Here is a 19,770-nt window from a genome sequence, read left to right as displayed (position 1 = left end):
GCAGTTTTGTAGAGGTGAACAAGTGATCTTCACAAAACTTCATCAGGTGTTATGATTTCTTATCATAACACAGCACAGTGACTAAATAAGTGACTCAAAGTGAGTCTTTATCTTGCTTTGAATTTTCCTGGTGTTTCCAGCATTGTGTGCTGTGTTGCCCTACCTCTGGGTACTCAGCCTTCCCTCTCCTTTTCTCTCCTAACTGAAGGATGCAGTGAAACTTGGCTTGTAAAATTTTGTCTCCGTGTGTTTAGCTTGGTGTGTGGTTTTGGGATAGAATAGGGTTTTTGCTATGATAACTTGTATGTTATATGATTTCAACATTTTGTTATTTAAATGCACTCGTTCAAAGTATGCAAGAAAGGGAAGAAGTCTTTATCAAAACACTCTTTTTAGGGTCTGGTGAGACTGAGAACTGATGAGTCTTAGGATGGAGGAAGAAGTCTTTATCAAAACACTCTTTTAGGGTCTGGTGTTGGAGACTGAGAATGGGTGAGTCTTAGGATGGAGTTCTTCTGCATTGATTTTTGAGGAGCAAATTTTGGAGGCAGAAAAAGGAGAGGATGAATGAGAAATTTAATCAGACTGCAGGATATCTTCAGTTTAAAATAGGTAGGAAATTGTATTGCAGAGTTATGTGAAAGATGTAAAAATGTATTTGAAACAATTTTATCTTTTTAATTAATAAGGTTTCAGGTGTTACTTTTTTACAGCACAAGTTATAAAGTACTTAGCAGTGAAGTGCCTAAGGACATATTTAAATTTTAACTGCTTCATTGGTTGAAGGAAAACATGGAGTTTAATTCTACAATTTATATATCAGGATCTAATTCCTGGAGGGACTAGGGATAATAATGTGTTAATATGGAAGCTTTTCAGACCCAGGGGAGAACAGAGGTCCAACTACATGGAGCTTGCTTGCAGGATCTAGGATTTTGTATTGAAGGCTTTCAGTACCCCAGGTTGTAACCTTGTATTAAAGCAAGGTAGTATTGGTACAGGAACAGTGATCAGATCCTTGCCATGGTGAATGGCAAGAACTTGCTCACCTCTTGTTATCCTACGAAACGCAGAGACGCAATGTGACTGCATACGTAGAAAACAGATGATGCAATGTATATATAAAATAATAGAACAAATGCAAATATTATAAATGGAGAAATGTCAAAAAGATGAGGGAAGAGATAGTTAAAAAAGCTGCATACCATTCCCTGCTAGCAATATAATTAATTTTGTATGAAATAGCAATTGTAATTTTATATCGTGCGTAAATTAAAAGCAGGGCTAAATCTGTTGCAAGAAGTGGCACTTCTCCACTATTGACGGCAGGTGGCATTGTACCATTAATGGATTTTGCTGTTACACTCGATGGCTCTGATTTGCCTAACTTCGCTTAAGAACTGGAGACGGAAGATGCGGTTTATTTATAATGATTTGCATATCAAGAATTGTACTTGCAAGCTCAGAGTCGTGGTGTGTTATAGTGCTGTTGAATCTGTTGGTAAAGCTGGATAACTCTTTTTACTCTTGCATAGTTCTACTCAATAAAAAGTTCATGCTGAACCAACTACTGCAACAACAAAGCTATCTGCAGATGCTTAAAAGTAGTGCCTGTGCTATACTTTGATTAATGGCCAAACTAAATCTTTGCTGTTCACCTATGATAAGTCAAATGTTGTTTCTGTAACCCACAAGGGAAGTGATGGATTATAAATCTTCCCCTATAAACTCAACACCACTTCAAGTAAAACTGTGGGGGTTTTGGCCAAGAATAACCTATTTGCTTTTAAAGAAGAAATTAAGTACTTGTAACTGAGAATTTCTACTGTGTTAATATGGTTAAGGTGACTAATGTGAAGTTTATGTGGGTTTTTTCCTTTAACTTTCCTCCTCTTTATAGTAATTTTGTTTTCTGAATGTTTTAAAGTGCTAAGCAGCTGATGTCTGAACACAAAGTTATTAGCAGATCAGATGAGAATGATTCACTTCTGTTTAAACAGCCCTTTGCTCTCCATGCCCCCTGAGAACTCTTATCACATATTTGTGCAAAAACCCCCACAAAAACTAACAAAAAACCCCTCGCATTATCCACCTGCCTGGTGGCTGATAGTATCAGCAATGTATCTCTTTATCTCTTGGTTAATGTGCCTTGGTATTCTGAAGGGGGGAAAATTCCAGTAACAGATTCAATTTACACGGACAGAAACTTGAGCAAATGCCAGCCTAGCAGGGGGGCCATTATTCTGCTCTATAAATAAGTTTAAAAAAGAAACAAACACACACACAAACCTGTGAATCAACATGTTTTGGTCTAATTGAGGGAAAAGCAAGATAGATGAATTTTGAAATGCAAATGATCGCCTTCTGTTATTTAAGTATCGGTTTTGCCAACTTTATGATCTTAAATATAAAGAGTTGTTACCTTTTAAATGGAGTAATAATTATATTCCATTCTTGATAGTCATGATTTTTAAAATCAAATTGACAACTGTTTTAGAAAAGCCCCTTCATGGCATGCTTAATACCTGTGAGAAAGACAAAATTGTCTACAGCCACAGCCTAGGTGAGACTGTCTTCAAATAAAACAGGTTAAGTTGAGGATTTACTCATTAAGAGAAATCTTTTAGGTACTTTTTCGATCTAACCTGTGAAGTGTCATGTAATAGAAGTGGCTTGCTGGTCTAACATCTTGTGTAAATACAATGTGTGAATGAGATGTTTTATTTACACTCTCCGAGTTCTCATTCCAGCAGCGGGGATGCGTTCTGTCGCATCCCTGTAGTTTTTTCGGAGGACAAGATTTCAGAACTCAGCTGCCTTTGGAGTCTTTGTTTCTTTTTTGTCCAAACAATGAGTTTTCACCAGACAGTGTTTACTAAAAACTGGAGATTTGCTTGTTGAGATCGTAAAGCCAAAGGGAGCGTAGCTTTGTAGAAAACCTAAGTAGGAAACTGGCCATCAGTAATGCATCATATTATTCTGATGCTTTCATAAGCTGTGTGCTATAATCAAGCCTTATTTACACAAACTAGCCTTCGCAGAAGCCCACACATAAATATATGGTGTACTTGGTTTTATCTAACTTGCCACTAATTGTACACAATGCAAAACCTAAGCGAAAAGAAGGCTTTGTGGGTAAAGGATTTTGTTCCTAAAAAGACCGAAATGTTTCAATGTGCAACCTGATTTTCATACTCCCAAATGAAGATGTCACTTCTGCTCTTAGACAATTGAAAATACAGATGCAAAGTGCAGCTGATAACCTAAAACATATGGCATGAAAATAAAAATTGCTAGGTTGCTATTATTAGCCTGTATGCTATAATTTTTATTTACTGAATAAGGAAAAATTGCTTTGCCTCTGTTTACCAAATAGATATTTGATGTTGAAAAACCTGCATATTATTTGTGGATGTGTTTTTTCAGTAGGAGTTTGCAAGCGCTCATTAAATCTACGATTCTGTATTATAGTAATTTAATTTGAGTAGATTGTTTAAGAAGCAAAATAAGTGTGGTAGATTAAAGTGCCGTTGACCCTGAGAGGTGTCGAGGGGTGGGCTGGTCTCCCGGTTATAGTGTAAGACTGGACTTCTTAGATTTTGGCTCTGACTGTTCTAGCTTTTTGTGTGACATAAATGTCTCGGGATAATCCTAAGAAGGAAAGGAAAAAACGGGACAAGTGAATGAGCTGTGAGCAGCAAAGACAGAAGGATGGGCTAGCTTGATTTGAAAAGCCCTAGCAATAGGAAATAGGACTAAACATTAACATGAAAAATATATGGCTGATGTGAATAAAAGGAAGGGTCTGGAGCTGCAGAAAAAGTCCTGATTATTGCGAAGCTGGGAGTAACAACTTTACACCAACCATTTGGAGGGGGACAGCCCTCCAAAGACACTCGAGTATCCCACAGAAAACAATGACAACTGACTGCTCTCAAAATAGCAAGATGTCATGAACCCGGAGTAGGTAATTGAAAGCATAGGTTTGGGGAGAGAATCAGGTGTTTTCTGAAAATAATCTGACGTGGTTTGGCACTCAGGCTTGTTGTAAGTATACTACATCTTTCTGGTGAATTATGTGTTCTTGTGGTTTTTTGTAGATTCTGTAACTAGAATAAGCAGTAAGATGTGCCGAAGCTGTTAATTTGTAAAAATCTGGTAATTTAGTCTGGGTGACATAAAAGCCAGTTATTAACTCTGGAAGAAACTGTAATTTACCTGTGGTGTGGTTGGTTTGGGGTTTCTTTTTTTTATATATATATTTTTTAATTATTATTATTATTTAAATTACAGATGGGGCTAAAACTTGAAGGTAGTATAGAAGATGCCTTTTTAAAATAAATGGAGCTAGCTGAAAGGTTAATTAGTGTTTGCTTTGGTTTGACAACAGAGCATTAAAAAGTTTCTTTGTCTCTTTTGTCACATGATTATTTTCAAGGAAGTTTTAATTCCATCTTGGGCTGCTACGAGGAAGAAAGAATACAGTACCCTCTATTAATTTTTTTTTTCTTTTAATGATATGAGAAAATTCCTTCCAAAGAGGAACATAGATGCTCATATGTTTTTGAATACCTTTAAGATAAAACTTCCTATTTTCATACTCCATTTGATCTCAGCAGATATTCATTGGACTTGCCTCACTACTTTATTGTTTAAAGACCATGATAAACTTTTTATACTTAACTATAGCTGGTTCAATACCATGTTTTATAAATTGCTAAAGCATTTTAGGCAAAGCATTATGGCCAGATTGCTTGTGATGTGTTATTTAGTGGCTGTATCTTATGATATCTTGGCTGACTGAGTCTGCCTAGAGTAAATTAGCTTGGACTCATTTTACTTGGTTTTCTGCAAATGCGTCTTTGCAGCTATAGATATTAAAATATGACAAAATAGTAAGCTTTTAAAATTAAATGAGTGTAAGGTAAATAGAATTTCCAGAGCGACTCTAATGGTTTTTCATGCAATACTGTTTATCTTAATGGACAGAGAAGGGGAAAACACTGTGTCTGATGTTTTCAGGATGTTGGACAAGTCCATTTCCTCCTGAACGGTTTCAGACACCTGATGGTAGTTCAGATGGGTCTCCTTGTTTTCTTATCAGTGCAGAAATGATACCTGAAGGTATGCTATTTCTGCTTGAAACACAGGGTAAAGGAAAGGGCCTCCTCAGGTTTTGAAATTCTTACTAATCCACCAAGAGTCAAATGGTTCCCTTCTTAACTCTAAGAAAACCACCTCCATGCAAAGCCCTTCCTGACTCTTAGGGGGTTGGAGAAGCAGTACTTCCACCTAGAGTCTATTTTCTTGTGAGCTGACTTTAGATGCATTTTTTTTTTCACCGTTACAGTTTATCCTACAAAGCTTTTGTTTGAGTTTTTGTTCTTGGTGATTCACAGGCCATCTGGCTTGAGTTGCACAGGGAGTGTCTAAGTCCACCTTTAAGCCTGGGTTCTTTTATGTTAACTAGTGCTTGTGTGTGCTGGTTGTGAGACCTTATTGTCAGCCCTGGAGGAAACTGTATTTGGGAGAAAATGTTTGAGGTGTGGTAGTAAAAGCCTTTGAAATCCTTCAGCATGAAGGGTATATTTCAGGTTAAGGTGCTGTAGAAAGAATGAGAAAATCAACGTTGGTGTTGCGGTTAATAACTTTATTGAGGATGTGTGTTCAGGAGAGGTGAAGTTCTGCTTTTCTACTTTAGAACTGGCACTTCTGCTTAAAAACACAGAGCATTGGCAGCTACGTATCCCTTATCAGGAAGTAAGGTATTACTGTGTATAATGCAAATATTGAGATAAGTATGGAAACCATAAAGAAATGGCCTTTCAGTTGAGACCAGCTGCTCTGGAAGGAGGACAGTGATGGGTAGTGAAGGTGTTTACCTGTACCATCTGTCTCTATCTGAACCTGATAGCGTTTTACAAATCTTCTTCCCTTCAGTTACCCCAACGGCTGCTGTTGAAATCGCTTCTCTGCAGGAATTTAGCATTGCTGTCGACACGTGCTTCTTGGTGCTAGATGTTGTATGGGCATGCATGGGGAAGGGAGACACAGGAAAGCTCTCTCTTTTAATGAAGTTGCAGTAAAGTTGGAAGAGCTACTGATTTTTTTTCTCCCTACTTTTTTTATTTCTCCGATTTAAAAGGATTTTCCATTTGAGAATGATAGGAAATTTTTTTCCTGCAAATTTGGTACTGCTAGTCCTAGAAACACCAACACCGTGCACATGTGTGCGCACGTTTATGTTTGTACAAATGTGGATAAGGTCCTTGATTTCAAGGTTCATGAAGTAAAGAATTGGCACAAATATCCCCATGTTATTCACTTAAGCTTATGGGTCGCTACCATTTATTGTCTAAATTACTTTGCTGATGGATTGAGATGAAAATGTTTTCTTAGTGAAGGCAGATATTGTAGTTCAGATTTATTGCAATATTAAAGCTTTAAAAAAAGCATATGCCCTGTGTGGTATATTACATTAGCTAGCTACTCTGTATCACTTGAAAGCACTTCATAATCTATAGTTTGTAAATTTTCCCATGATGTGTAGTCAAGATAAAATGCAGTACTATTGATGTGATATCCTGAACTTATTATGATCAGCGTATTGCATCAGAAGTAATGTGACCTGTTTGAAGTAAGGGAATGTAAACAACACATGTTTATTTGTAGTATTCACAATGTTTTGTTTTTGTGTAGTTTTTTTTTTATTTATTTAAGGAAAACATTATTTTAATCTGAAGTAAGTTAACTTTGGGACCTAGGGAAAGCAGCAGGAAAGCAGACCTTGGGTAATAGGAGAAAAGTTGAGCTAAAATTTAGCTTTTGTTAAAAAGGATCTCAGATGTTCCCCTCAGCTGAGTTTTCCATTTTCTGTTCTCTGTTGGTTCAGATGACTTGTCACACAGTTTCATGCTATGTGCATGAGAACCCAGCCAGAGCCCTTCAGCCCAGGGAGAAATCTGTGTTACTTGACTGTTCTCAATTTGTCCCACTCGTGGTTTTTTTGGTCATGGTCAAAAGTGGATGGAAGAGTTCAGTGGTGCTCTCTTAAGAGTTCTGCAATGACATTTATTTTGTTTTGGCATATATTGAAAGTGTTCTTACAGTTGAAAGCATGAGCTTGGGTTTTGGAGAAGTGGACTCTAGTTTACTTTTTGTGTCCCTTTTCTTCATCAGTGAAGTAATTGAGGTTACATCAACTTCCTGTAATGAAAAGTGTGTGATACTGGGAAAGAAGGCAGCGTAACTTCGGTACTTCAAAGAACCGGAGCGGCATCTGTGATTGCCAAAATGAAAGGAAATAATGCCAAAACTCAGAAGTGAATTTTTTGTAATATTTCTCTTCCCTGTGCTCAGAATGATGGTTTTTTCACCTTTAGAATATTGTTTTATATTGGGCTGTAACTCAAGAGGCCCATCCCCACTGAATGTCTTTGGGGAAGAATGGATTATCTCCTTTTGTGGCATTATTCTAAAATTTAAGATGTGTCAATATGGGGAAGTTAATGGTAGTATAGGAACGGAGAATGTAGTAGTCAATCTTAATTAACTCTTGGCTTTACTGCCCTTATTCTGGAATAAGTGTGGAATTTAAGTTAAAAATAAAAATCTTCAGTGGTTTGGAGGAAAGCTCTCAGTCTAGACTATCCACAGGATTAAAGCCACATGGGAAAGAAAACTCGTCTCTAAAGAAGCCTGAAGTATTTGTTTTTAGATTTTACTTTCCATTCATGTTATCTTGGTTTTGAATGTACATTATTGGAACACGCAGCGCCAGGAAATCACAATCAGACTGGAAAGGCACTTTCAGTCAGTAGGTTTCACTGAGAAATGCTATGAAAACCTTTAGCCAGCTGGTTCATGTGAACAGGCCCAAGTTTGGTGTTTAGTTTTTGTTTTGTTTTTTTTTCTTTTTTTAAAGGACAGTTACCTAAAAGGTCTGCCTTTTTGCTGAAAGGGCGTGAAATTAAATTGCAAGAACAGATTTTGATTTTTACACAAATTCTCTCAGTTTACCGTACTTTCAACTTCATCTGAATGCTTGCCTGGGATCTTAAAACATTTTAAATATGCATGTAATTATGCTGATACAGTTCATCATGTGGCTGCCATTATATCTTTGTAAAAGTTTCTCGATACTGATAGAAGTATTAATCTGTAAGGAATGGAATAGATTCCAGTGCGTGGCACCCTTATAGTGATGTATTAGGCATTCAGACGCCATTAACTGTGATACACTTTTCAATGTGAGAGATGTCCTACCTAAAGAAACAGTGTCTAAGCCATCCTTCCTTGTTGCTCTTGCAATGGCGACCTCAGCCCAGTCCTATAAGGTGCTGCTGAGCGTCTTCCAGCTGGTGTGGCAGCTGCCCGAGGGGGCAGCCCTCTGCACATCCCCGTGCTCAGCGTTTGCGTGCATCTCTGCATCTGGGGAGGTCTGAGGCTGCCGCCTTCCTTTCCCTGACCCTGGAGTGTGACTCATCTGTAATTCTCCTTGGCCGTGCTCATGCTAAGCTCCATAAAATGATGAGCAAGATTTTTTGAACGTGCCACAATGCTTTTCACAGCAACGACTGTGTGACTATATGGTAATTGTTGTCCTCTGCTGGGGAGCTGGTGTGGCTTTTGCCACCAAAGCTATTTTAGTGCAGCTTCTGCATTTTTTTAACAGTCAAAATGAAGATTTCATCTTCATTGCAATCTGTTTTTCTGCCTGTTTTAGAGTAGGCAGCGTGGTGTGTTTGTATTCAGTAATTTTTGTTGCTTAAAGCCTGAGTCAGTGAAGGCAGTGAAGTTTTCTGCATGCATCGTGCTATTGAATGTGTGAATGTGTATGGCAAGGCCCTCTCTAACTCCCATCTCACCTCTCCACTGTCTTTTGTGCATGGATAGCAATAAGAGAGCATTGGGCGCTGGCTGGATGCTAGGGAAAACAACTTTTTGTACCTAGGTACAATTTGGGCTGAGCCATAGCAATACACAGTTGCTGGCTGTTATTAGGCTCTGTGAAGTAGATTTAGCATCTCTATCTGGTTCCCAACAGACTTGAGAGGGTATTGGTAAAAGCTTCCCCTGGTGATCCCAGCAAAGGGTGTGGGTTAGCCATGAGACGAATCCTGCCCTCTAAGACAAAATTAAGGCATGCAGTAGACTATTATAACCTCCCTTGTGCTGCTTTTATAGATGCTTCAAGCCGCTCTGGTCAGTCCAGCTCTTCTGACCAGGGTAAATTGTCTAAATATGTTTTGCTTTACTGTCTGTCACTGTCCAGTTTTAGTCCAGTATAGAAGAATCCTAATAGTGCTTACAAGTCTTGAAAATGCCTATGTATGCATGGAAAAGGCAAATTATGCATGAAATGTATAGTGTTGCTGTGTTTGAACAATGCAATCTGTAGGTGGCTAAAGGGCTAACTAAATTGCAGGCATAATGAAAGCTCTGTGGTATTTAGTATATGTTCTGTCAGCATTAAACAGTCACCTTGTAAATATATGTTAATTTTGAAGGTGTAACTGACCTTTTTAATATTAATTGAAATGTCTCATATTTAGAGGTTGGTGCTATCGTAGAAGAGACAGAAGCCTGTGACTGGTGGAGCCTGGGTGCCATTCTTTTTGAACTCCTCACCGGGAAGGTAGGGCTGGGGGCAAGTTACTCGATAAAATTGAACTCTTGGCCATTAGTTTCTCACAAGTGGTGTGCCCAATTGTGATTTCCTTGCTTGTCTTTCTCAGATAAGCTTTGCGGACCCAAGTACCCTCAATTTTCTTGATCTGCATGGGACCAGAAAAACGTAACACACTCAAGCTTCAGCAGAACAACTTGATAAAGCCATATCAAACTCAGGATTGAAAAGATAACCAAAACCTATGCTGCCCTCTTAACCACAGTGAAATCAAAGTTCTCTACCATTCCTTCTGTACATTTACAAGATTTTTTCCCTAATAGTCTCAGTATTATTGCTTGGGACAGTGTAGAAGCCATATGTTGTTGTTACACATTAATTTGGTATTTTGAGACAAAGAATGCTCAGCCAAATCAAGCTGGTGATTAGTTTGCACTTCTGCATAAAGAAGGCAAAGCCCACCAAATTCCCAGGCTCTTCAAGTTTGAGCAATAGAGCACAAGCATTAAGACGTAAATGTTCTAAAACCGCATCTCCAGGGCGACATCAGTGCCCGTTGACGTTCCTCCCAGAATCAGTACTTCATACTAGGAAGCACTGAAATTTTAGCTGTGTTAATTTGCGTGCATACTAGGAGAAAATTCAACATTAGAGTTTTCTGATTAATAAATGTATCTGCCTGCTTTGATTTATTTATTTTTTTATTTTTTTAAATATTTCTTCTCCAGACTCTGGTTGAGTGCCATCCATCAGGAATAAACACTCACACTTCCCTGAGTATACCAGACCATGTATCGAAGGAGGCCAGGTCACTGATTCAGCAGGTAATTGAGGGGAAAATTTATTTTCTATAGGTACACATGTAGACTGGACAACTACTTATCTACCTAAGCTGTTCTGGTGAAGTAAATGTAAAAACTGCTGTTGATAGGAATGTGGATGAGTCTTTTGTCCCCACTGATGAATTTGCCCATCTGTCTTGTTGCATCTGGAAACTTTGACTTCTGCTGCCAGGTGTCTCTGCAGAAAACAGGAGTGCTTTGCCATTTCTTCAAAGAACAGGTTTGGTCAATGCTGAGTGCTTTGGAAACACCTGCTGGTGATGTGTGAACATTTTAGGAATTCTGCCCTAATTGTTCATGGAAACATTTGTAATGAATTGAATTAAACTAAAAAATGTTGATGCCAATTCAGCAAGATAGCTTCAAGTACTATGAAACCTGTAGCACACTGATTGGAAGCTATGACCTTGCTGTGGTTGAAAATCTATAGGTGTCCTCCAGGAAACCTTCTGGATGCCATTTGTTAAGAAAAGTTCTTTAAATTGTGAATACAATGACTTTTGTAATAAGAAGATAACTGGTAGGTTGGACAAAAGGCAGAGTAGGAAACCTTAAAATGTAGACAACCTTCCAGACTATAAGAATAGTATTGACTGCTTGTTTTAGTTTACTCATAGCTTTAGATAGTGATGACCGAGAGAATAAACTTGTAGTACAGGGTCTTGAATTTCAGGTAATGCTCTCTTCCTCCTAGATAATTTTGACCTAACTGAAGAATTGGAGCCTGGATCTGACCTATTCCACTTGAGTAGAATAAGTGATATTTGTGAACTTTATTGTTCGGCCCTGAAGAGTATCTTGCTAGTGGATGCATAAATAATGACGTCACTTAGATGTAGATTTGAACAGAGCAGAGGGGAAAAAATAGTTCTTGAAGTAAACAAAGGAAAGAGATTTTGAAAATTCAGTGAGTCAAAAGACGCAGTGACAGATTGATTTCTGTGCCATTACTGCGAAATGATTAATGGAAGTGGAACTAGACGTTTGGACCTCCTATTTTGACCAGGTGACGTGAAATCACTGAAAGTGAAAGCATGTGTCTGTGTGTTTCTGGCAAAGGTAGAAAGGGAAGTGACTAAAGAAAAATCACATTTTGGTATAATCTGCATTTATATTGTTAGAAAGTAGCAAATTGTTACCCTCACCCACAGGTGATACAGGACTCAAATGGCTAAGGGAAAGCAAAACCACACTGGGTGAAGGCAATTCCTCCCATTAAGACCAGAAGTGAAGACGAATGAAGTCATCCAGTCCACTTCTCCCTGCCAACGTAGGGTAGTTCTTCACTGCAGACTAATGTATTGCCTATTTTCAAATATGCCAAAGAGTGGCTCTTTTGCCACTTGTGGTTTAAATGTCAAATATATCTCTGCCACTTGCAGATATATTACAAGACCATATCTGTTCAGAGAACAGTCACCCCAGTGCCTGTTAGGTTAAGTCTTCCAGTATAGGGTGGTGACTTATCTGGTGGAGGTTTGGCTATATGAGACAGTAAATCACATTTTTGTTGTGTGACTATCCAAGGAAGCTGCCATTCATTGTTGAGGAAGCCTTGTCAGGAAAAGGAAGAAAGCTCGCTTGGCATGGATAGCAATTTGTCATTGCGACTTTCCTTCCCCCCACTGCCAAGGGTAAACAGGTCAAAGCATCGCAGAATAACTCTCCGGGATCAGTGTTCAGCTATACAGAAAACTGTGTCAGACATTGTCTCCTGCTGTGGCTTCCAGTGCAGGTGACTTCGTTGTAAACACCTCCTTCATTTAGCCAGCTTCTCAGAAAACAGAGATCTGTTTATTTCTGGTAAAAGAGGAAGTTGTTATTTTTATATTGGTTTGGTATTTTGCACCCAGTGTTATTTTTCAGGCACCTCCAGGCTTTCCTACCAACAAAATATACAACATGATGTTTTCAATAGTTATCTATTGAAGTTTGTGTTGCATCTGCTTTCTGAGATTGAGGTGCTTCTGGAAGGACAAACTCCAGAAAATGTGCGCGTGCTTACTTTCCCTCTGCTGGTGCTGGTTGTATTTCAGCAGAAGGCAGAGAGATCCGGGCCGCATCTGTTTCTGCTGGCTTGTGGAAGATATCAGAGCAGCACTATTCACTGTCACCGAGCTACCTTTACTATGTGACATTATGACTGCAAATAGCAGACCCATCTTAAAATGTGTAAATTCCTATGTTTATGGATGTAGACTCACTTAGATGTTGAGTGCATTAAGATACGAATACACATTGTTCCAAGTGACAACTGGGAGAAGTTATCCTATTAGCTGTTGCAGAAAGAGCAAGAAAGAAATCATGCCTTTGTACTGGCTGTAATTGAGTAGGGTATAAACAGTTCTCTAAAACTGCAAAATATTTGTGTGTGTCTTTATTAGTCTCTTTGGAGCATTACCTTTGCATTCCCTTTTATATGGATTGGTATCTTTAAACAGACGTAAATATTGTGATTTCCTTTTCACATGAATTCAGCATGTGATGTACAACTAAAAAGCAAACGAGGTGCTGAATTTTAGGAAATTTCCATGAAGCCATTACACTGTTTTGTTTCTTTCACTGGGGTTTTGATTTTTCACTTTTAGTCCATTTGTAGGACTCTTTAAAACGTCTTTTTTTTTTTTTTTTTTTTCAGAAATAGAGAATGGCTGTAATATCCTGGTATGTTAGGACCAACTCACAATTTATGAAATGGAAAATTACAGGCCACTGTCCCAAATGTAGCTGTAATGCAGTGGTGTGAGCAAAGGTTAACATGAAGCAAACGCGGTGTCCAGTGTTCTACCAATGCAGGCTCTGACTGCTGCTCTCTATTTTTTTAAAATGAGGTTACACTTAAAATGAAGTCCCGATGTGCAGTGCTTCAGGGAATTGCATGCTGTGATCAGTAGTCTCTGAAGGCTGTAACACTGAGACTCAAGGAAAGGAGAGTCTTCTTCCATTTACTGGGTTTTAGGAATTTCAAGTATGCTTTCGCACTCTTGAAAGTAATTCATAGAGCAGGAAAACAGTAGGATGTCCCTTACCTTAGACCTTTCCAGAACTTTTAAGCAGTTGTTTTTGTTCTTACTCACTGAATCATATATATATTTCTCTTTTTATATCAAGCTTTTGCAGTTTAATCCTGCGGAGCGTCTTGGTGCTGGCGTTGCTGGTGTTGAAGACATCAAATCTCATCCATTTTTTGCCCTTATAGAATGGGCAGATCTGCTGAGATGAGAGATGTGTGCCCTCTGAACAAACTCAGGTCAAGTGGACAAGTTTCTCTGGCACAGAAACACCCTGACTTGCTTCCTTTGGATGTCCCAAACCATTTGGACGTGATGACTAAAGGACGCTGCAGCAATCGGGCCACTTTTAACAGGAATCACTGGTTGTACAGGGTGCTAGCTTATTTTTACGGCAACTGGTGGCTACATGCATGTAAGTCTCTTCAGCAAAGGGTGGTTTGTGAGGCAATTCCTGGGCAGCATGTTTAGCACTGCCAGCTTGTCGACTAAGTAGAAATAGGAATGTCCTCCTGGTGCTTTGTCTGATGATGGAAGTGTCCATAGACTGTGCTGGTTGAACGTGTCTTTATAGTGTCAATAGACCATTTCCCTATGTGCAGTGCAGCTCTAGGGTTTGGGGGGAGGAAGGAGCAAATAATTTATTAATGGTATATGCTGAATAAAATACTAAAATGCTTTATGCAAGAGTTGACACGTTAAAAATAATATATCCATTAAAAATTAAGAAAGCTGTTGTATAATACTGTGGAATGTGTCTTGAAAGTGGCATATCATTTCCCACTGTGGAAAGTGCATATAAAAGGCAAATAATGCTGTCAAATGTTGTACTTTGTTGGCTGGCAATGTCTGTTTAAAACTCTTGACTCCATTGTATTTGATGAGCTACATGTTAAAGTCACTACAGAAAGGGAAATCTTTTCCTCAGCCAGAGAAACACTGCTTTAGCACTCTAATAAGGAGCAAGAAAACATACTGCTACATAAATAAATGTATAGATTCAAAAAGGAAGAACTCTTTTCTTATTATTTCAGCCACCACTTTATCACTTAATGAACTTTACTTCCTCTAAGTGTCCTATTTTTAGCTGCTACTTCAGGAAAAAACCTTTCTGCTCGTGCTCTTCTGCTTGAGGAAGCTTCTGAACTCTCCTGTTTGTTAATAGTCTTAATAAATCAAAGAAAGCCTTCACCCACTCCGCTACTCGAACAGGAAGAAGCCTGGGATTTGCTCATGCCAAATGACTAAGTGACATCTCTGAGTAAACCCTAGTGGGTAAGACTTGGGTGTGAGCCAATTAGCTGACCTGTTTGTTTGTTAGAAAGGTCTGGAGAATGGGAGAAGAATATGACACGCAGAATATTTTGTTGTGCGCTGCTGTTGCTGCTAAGCAGCCATGCTTGTACGGGTTCCTGATGTACAAATGCTGTACGCTGCGATACTTGTACAGATTATGGATCTGTGGGTTTTTTCCTAATTGTTCCCTTTGCTCTCCCTCTTTTTTTTTTTTTTCCCTTCTTCTCCCCAGCTTTATCCGGAGAACAAAGGGCAAATTCCTTTGGGAAAGTGAGGTGACAGCAATGATTATTGAATTTACAACTAAAAAAAAAAAAAAAGTATCTCTCCATTTGTATTTTAGCAGTGTATTTTATGGGCACTCCCAAAAGTGCATCTGCACAGTCTCCATCTGTTAGACACCAGGTCGGTGTATTCAAATAAAGTGGAAAAGGAAAATGCTTCACCTAAACAAAGGAAATCTGGAAACTTTTTTTTCCTTTTAAAATTATTCCACTCCCCTCTTTTTTTCTTTCTTCCCTTTCTTGTGATCACCAGGCCAGCAGAGGGGCTGTAACAACACCGCAGGTTGTAACCAGGTCACTAGTATCACTGCCTACGGAGTGCTGTCCAAGATTACATCACTCTCAGAAACTGTGTTTCAACCTACCACCCTCTGGCTTCATAACAGGAACTCCCTCAGGTGAGCCACAGGAACAACTTCCTGCGCCGAGCGGGTCGGAAATCTCTAATGCGGAGACCAAGCTGATCCAGAGCTTCCTTCCAGCACTGCCCTGGCTGTGACTTTGGAGAGGGCTCGTTGCTCAAGGGGAAGCCTCCCTTCCCTCGGCCACCTGACTCCATCCCTGGGGCTCTCTAGCCAGGCCACCAGATAGTGTTGTTGCCTGTGTTGAGCTGTCCCGTTGCATTTGCCTGGCGATAACTGGAAAAAAAAAAAATACTTTCCATGTTACTTTAAAATGCTCTCTTGTTCAGGTTGTGCCTGTGTGCTGCTTGCAGGTAAAGGCAGGATAAGGTAGCTCAGGAGCACAAGCTGGTTTCTGTGAGTAGCAGCAGGAAAATGCTGTTCTAGCAGAAATTGAAGGACCAGTCACTCTCACTGCAAAGCACTCCGTTTAGTTAATGACATATAAATATTTCTTTTTCAAGTATGTTAGTAGTGAGGAAATCTAGATCACAGAGACTGAGAGGAATGGGGCACTTGGCAAGACGGCTTCCCGGAAATGAACCTGTGACATGCTCCTAGGTTTTGTAACTTTACCGCTGACTCAAATAATGGTTTTGCTAAAGGAAGCACAGTTTGGACTTAACTGTACAAAAAAATCCAGCTTCTTTTTTTTTCCCTTTAACATGTATTATGTTGTATTGGTGTTTACATGTATTCCTTTAATAAACAAAGCCTTTCAAGCCTAATTCAGACGTCAGGTTTCTGAACTTTACATTTAGTTCTTGAAGATAGTCCTTCCTACCTGATCAATGGTTTTTGTCCTTGGCTTTTATGACTTGAAAATATTCTAGATACCTTCTTTTTGGTGCCTCTTATGAAGCCCTGTGGTGCACATCTTTATTTTGCTGATTGCTAAGTAGCGCCAAGTCCATTCCACCTTCCTTCTGTTACACCTAATGGCTGATAGCAAAACAAATCAGTGCCATTTTGTTCACAGGAATTAGCGAGAGTCTATGTAAAGCACAGTAAAATAAGCTTATAGATTTTCCTGTTCTCCTGTGGGTGCTCAGGTAAGGCGGATAACACTCTTAGGACATCTCAAAGTGGTAATTCATTACACCCTGTTGAACCACTCTGTAATGTTTTTTGTGTCCTACTAACAAAAACTGGGAGACAAAAACCCATGAAGGCTTGCACTGGGGAGAATTGCTGCGAGGCGAGCCAGGGCCCCTGCCCAGACCTATGGAAGAAATTGCATCTCATGAAATACAAGGGGCATAACTTTGTTTGCTTTTAATGGCTGTATTCACAGCTTCTGCGCTTGTAGCACAGCTCCTATATCTCCTGTGAAAATCACCTCTCAGACAGCAGTCACTGTCACGCTGACTCTCCGCGCACCTTTGGGATGCTGAGTCGGCAGGGTTACCTGCGCTGGAACATCCACCCGGCTCCTCTCTCCAGTGCTAAACCTGCTCCTTGGTGCGTCCCTGCAGCGAAGGGCACTGGGATGAAGAAGGCTGGGAGGTCAGCCTTCTCTAAATGAAGCACTCAGCATAACAAGGTACGGGGAAGTGCGAAGTAAACCACTATGGGATTTTTTTTTTTTTTTGGAGTGTGGTGTCATTTGTTTTCTCAAGGACACTGAGTAGGAAGCTGGAGAAACAGAAACTTCCTCTCTGGTGAGATTTATGGTAGGGATTTTAGCAATAAAACGAAAAAGTAAATTTGTTGATTTCTTCAGGTTTGTGCTTTCTGCGTGGGCTTTGCTGTGAGCTGAACTCTGGTTCCCAGCTGCTGCCCGGCCCTGCGCTCCGCCCAAGGGGACCTTCACCCTGGCCCAGTGCGTGCTGGTGAGCCGGCCCGCAGCCCGGTCTGTCCATGGCTCAGTGCCCCAAAGTCCTCTGCCAGTCAGCAGCGTCTGTGGCTGAAGAGCACCTCTCACAGTCGGCCCTCAGCTCTGTGTGTCTTCTGTGAGCCGCACGTAGCTCTCAAACCAGAGCCCCGCAGCTTTTTGCCAGGGTCTAAGTTGTTGCATGGATGGGATTTCTTTGTCTCTGCAGCAGTGGCCTGTTAACCGCTGCCCCTTCCCTCACCTCAGCGTGGCGTTACCTCAGGACTGCCCGTCCTGGCTGCATGGTGTCCTTGGGGTGCAGTCAGAGATGCCGCTGGAGAGGCCTTTTCTGTGACCGGTGCCTTTTGTTCATGTCCACCATGCTTCTGCCTAGCAGCCTCCAGCACAGCGCAGCAGGACGGACCTCCCGTGGGCTCTCGCTCTGCAGTGGTACGTGACACCCTGTACGTTTAAGGTTCTTATTTAGCATATACCCACCAAAAAATGGCAGGCTGGGGCGTAGCAAGGACCAGACCAAGCCTGGGGCTGTGGCCACCCGGTGTGCGTAAGGATGTCCCCATATGATCTCATCTCCAGGGCTGGACCGTGCAGCTCCTGCTGATGTGAATGCCTGTGGGGGTGAGGGGGTGAGACTGGGGAGTGAGGGACTTGGCGGAACAGCAGCGGGGACGCTGGCAGCTGCAGTGGGGGCATGGGGTGTGTGCGAGAGGCTCAGGCAGCCCCCCAGGACAGGGCACCTTGTGCGGCTCCAGCTGCAGTTTGGGAAGGGGGCGGCAGAGCCAACTCCCAGAGGGAGAATGGGACCTGCTTAAAAGGTGCTGAGCAGCTGCTGCTGGCAGCAGTGGTTTAGCCTGGCAGCGCACAGCCTTGTCCTGTGCCGGAGGGCTGGTGGCTGCCTGAGCCATCAGCAGGAGCAGAGCCAGGGAGCCCTGGCCCAGAGGTGAGGTCTCCTCAAGAATATCCCAACTTCTGCTGTGGAGGTGGTCCCACCTCCTGCTCGCACTGGGCAGTGCAATCTCCTGCGCCCCTGATGCTGCGCAGAGGAGGCTAATCAGGGCGCAGCAGAGCGGATGCTCCGGACTCCCGGCAGTGGTTGACAGCTTAACGTGCTGCCCCAACAGGACCTCACCACCTCTTGGCAGACCAGAGGCTCTCCTTCTCCAAAGGCAGCTCTGTCTCCATCTTCTTGGCCCAGGGACCCATCAGGAGGGATTAGAGCTGCTGCCGGAGGGCTGCAGTGGCACTGTGATGGGCAGGAGGGTTGGGGAAGCGTGCAACACCGGGCAGCAGGGAATTAGCATCCTCTTGGGAAGGCTACAGGCGGTCGCCTTCATGCTTTGCTGCTGAGATCCGAAGGTTGGCAAGTTTGGGAAAAGTCCTTCTGGGGGCAATAAGCTAGACAAGCCAATTGGCAAGTGGTGGAGCTGGATAAAGATGGGCCAGCCAGGGAAACAGCAGATGTTGTGGGGGTCAGCGGACCTCCTCAGCAAAGCTTTGCTAACCTCCTTTTGCTTTGCCTTGGAGACAGAGCTGTTTTGCCTCCATATGATTTCACCTCTAGCAGCTTCTCCCACCCCCTTCTATGACCTGAGCCATTTATCCCTGTTTTTTTTTTCTAGGTTTGCCCAGCCATCTCCATCCATGTCCTGCATTACATCCTTCAGCCCTGGTCACAGATTTTCTTGCCCTTTCTGTGCCTTTGGTTCTGAAATGTCACCCCAAAACACTGGGACCCAGGAGTGGATTATTAGATGCAGCTGTTATCCTCACATACCAATGAAAACAAAGAGAGAGTATTACTCCCACAAAATGAAATCACGAGGGTTGTAAAAGGGTTAGGAAATTGCTTGCTCCAGCAGTGTGCGAATAACAAGAGTTTTATGGTGCCCTGCACAGTGGTGGGATAACGAGGAAGGAGCCTCCACGAGAGGGGCCGGTGCTGAGCCATGATTTAGAGCGTGGTGCTGGCTCGCTACGCTCTTGCAGTTTGCCTGTGCACTTGCAGTTTGCCTGTGCACTGTGGTCTGACGTTTGCCAGCTCGTAATCTTCCTTTATGAATCAGACATGGAGAAGAACTTCTTCAAGAGTGTGGACCATAAGCCAAGTGGCATATATCCTTTCTCCAGATTTTTTAAATGTTTTTTTTTTACATCCTTCCCCAGGACACTGCCTTCTTGGGCTCCTTCCTTTCCAGCCCCACGCCTGCTTTGACCTCAGAGAAGTCCCCCGTGCCCAGCCCCTGGTCTGTCACAGTGTCCTGCCAGGCCCAGCACAGCTGAGACCCAGTCAGGCAAAGCAAGAGGTGTGTTCCCCTGAGAAAGACCTGGGCTGTTCCGGCTCCCTCTAGGCACCTCAGCAGGTGCTCTGTGACACTGCGGAGAGTCCTGGACTATTAACATAGTCCCGGCCCCATTAACATCACTGGGAGTTTTCCCATTGACTTTGCTGGGGTCAGGAGTTTGCCCTTCAATTA

At 41.6% G+C, this 19,770-nt stretch overlaps 1 protein-coding gene across 5 annotated transcripts in view; it reads left to right on the top strand.

Annotated features, from left to right (window-relative positions):
* RPS6KC1 (ribosomal protein S6 kinase, 52kDa, polypeptide 1) overlaps nucleotides 1–14,096 on the top strand; it is an 85,841-nt gene extending 71,745 nt beyond the window's left edge. For all 5 annotated transcript variants that reach the window (XM_009888192.1, XM_009888199.1, XM_009888207.1 and 2 more), the window contains 3 exons: nucleotides 9,555–9,637; nucleotides 10,357–10,452; nucleotides 13,582–14,096. In XM_009888192.1, the coding sequence (XP_009886494.1) occupies nucleotides 9,555–9,637; nucleotides 10,357–10,452; nucleotides 13,582–13,692 (290 nt within the window). In that variant the 3' untranslated portion in view covers nucleotides 13,693–14,096. The remainder of the gene's footprint in view (nucleotides 1–9,554; nucleotides 9,638–10,356; nucleotides 10,453–13,581) is intronic.
* The last annotated feature ends 5,674 nt before the right edge of the window (nucleotides 14,097–19,770 follow it).

The sequence above is a fragment of the Charadrius vociferus genome, unplaced genomic scaffold, assembly GCF_000708025.1.
Source record: "Charadrius vociferus isolate BGI_N301 unplaced genomic scaffold, ASM70802v2 scaffold340, whole genome shotgun sequence".
In the NCBI taxonomy this organism is placed as follows: Eukaryota; Metazoa; Chordata; class Aves; order Charadriiformes; family Charadriidae; genus Charadrius; species Charadrius vociferus.
Note: the sequence above shows the minus strand (reverse complement) of the source record. Positions and strands in the feature narration are given on the sequence as shown.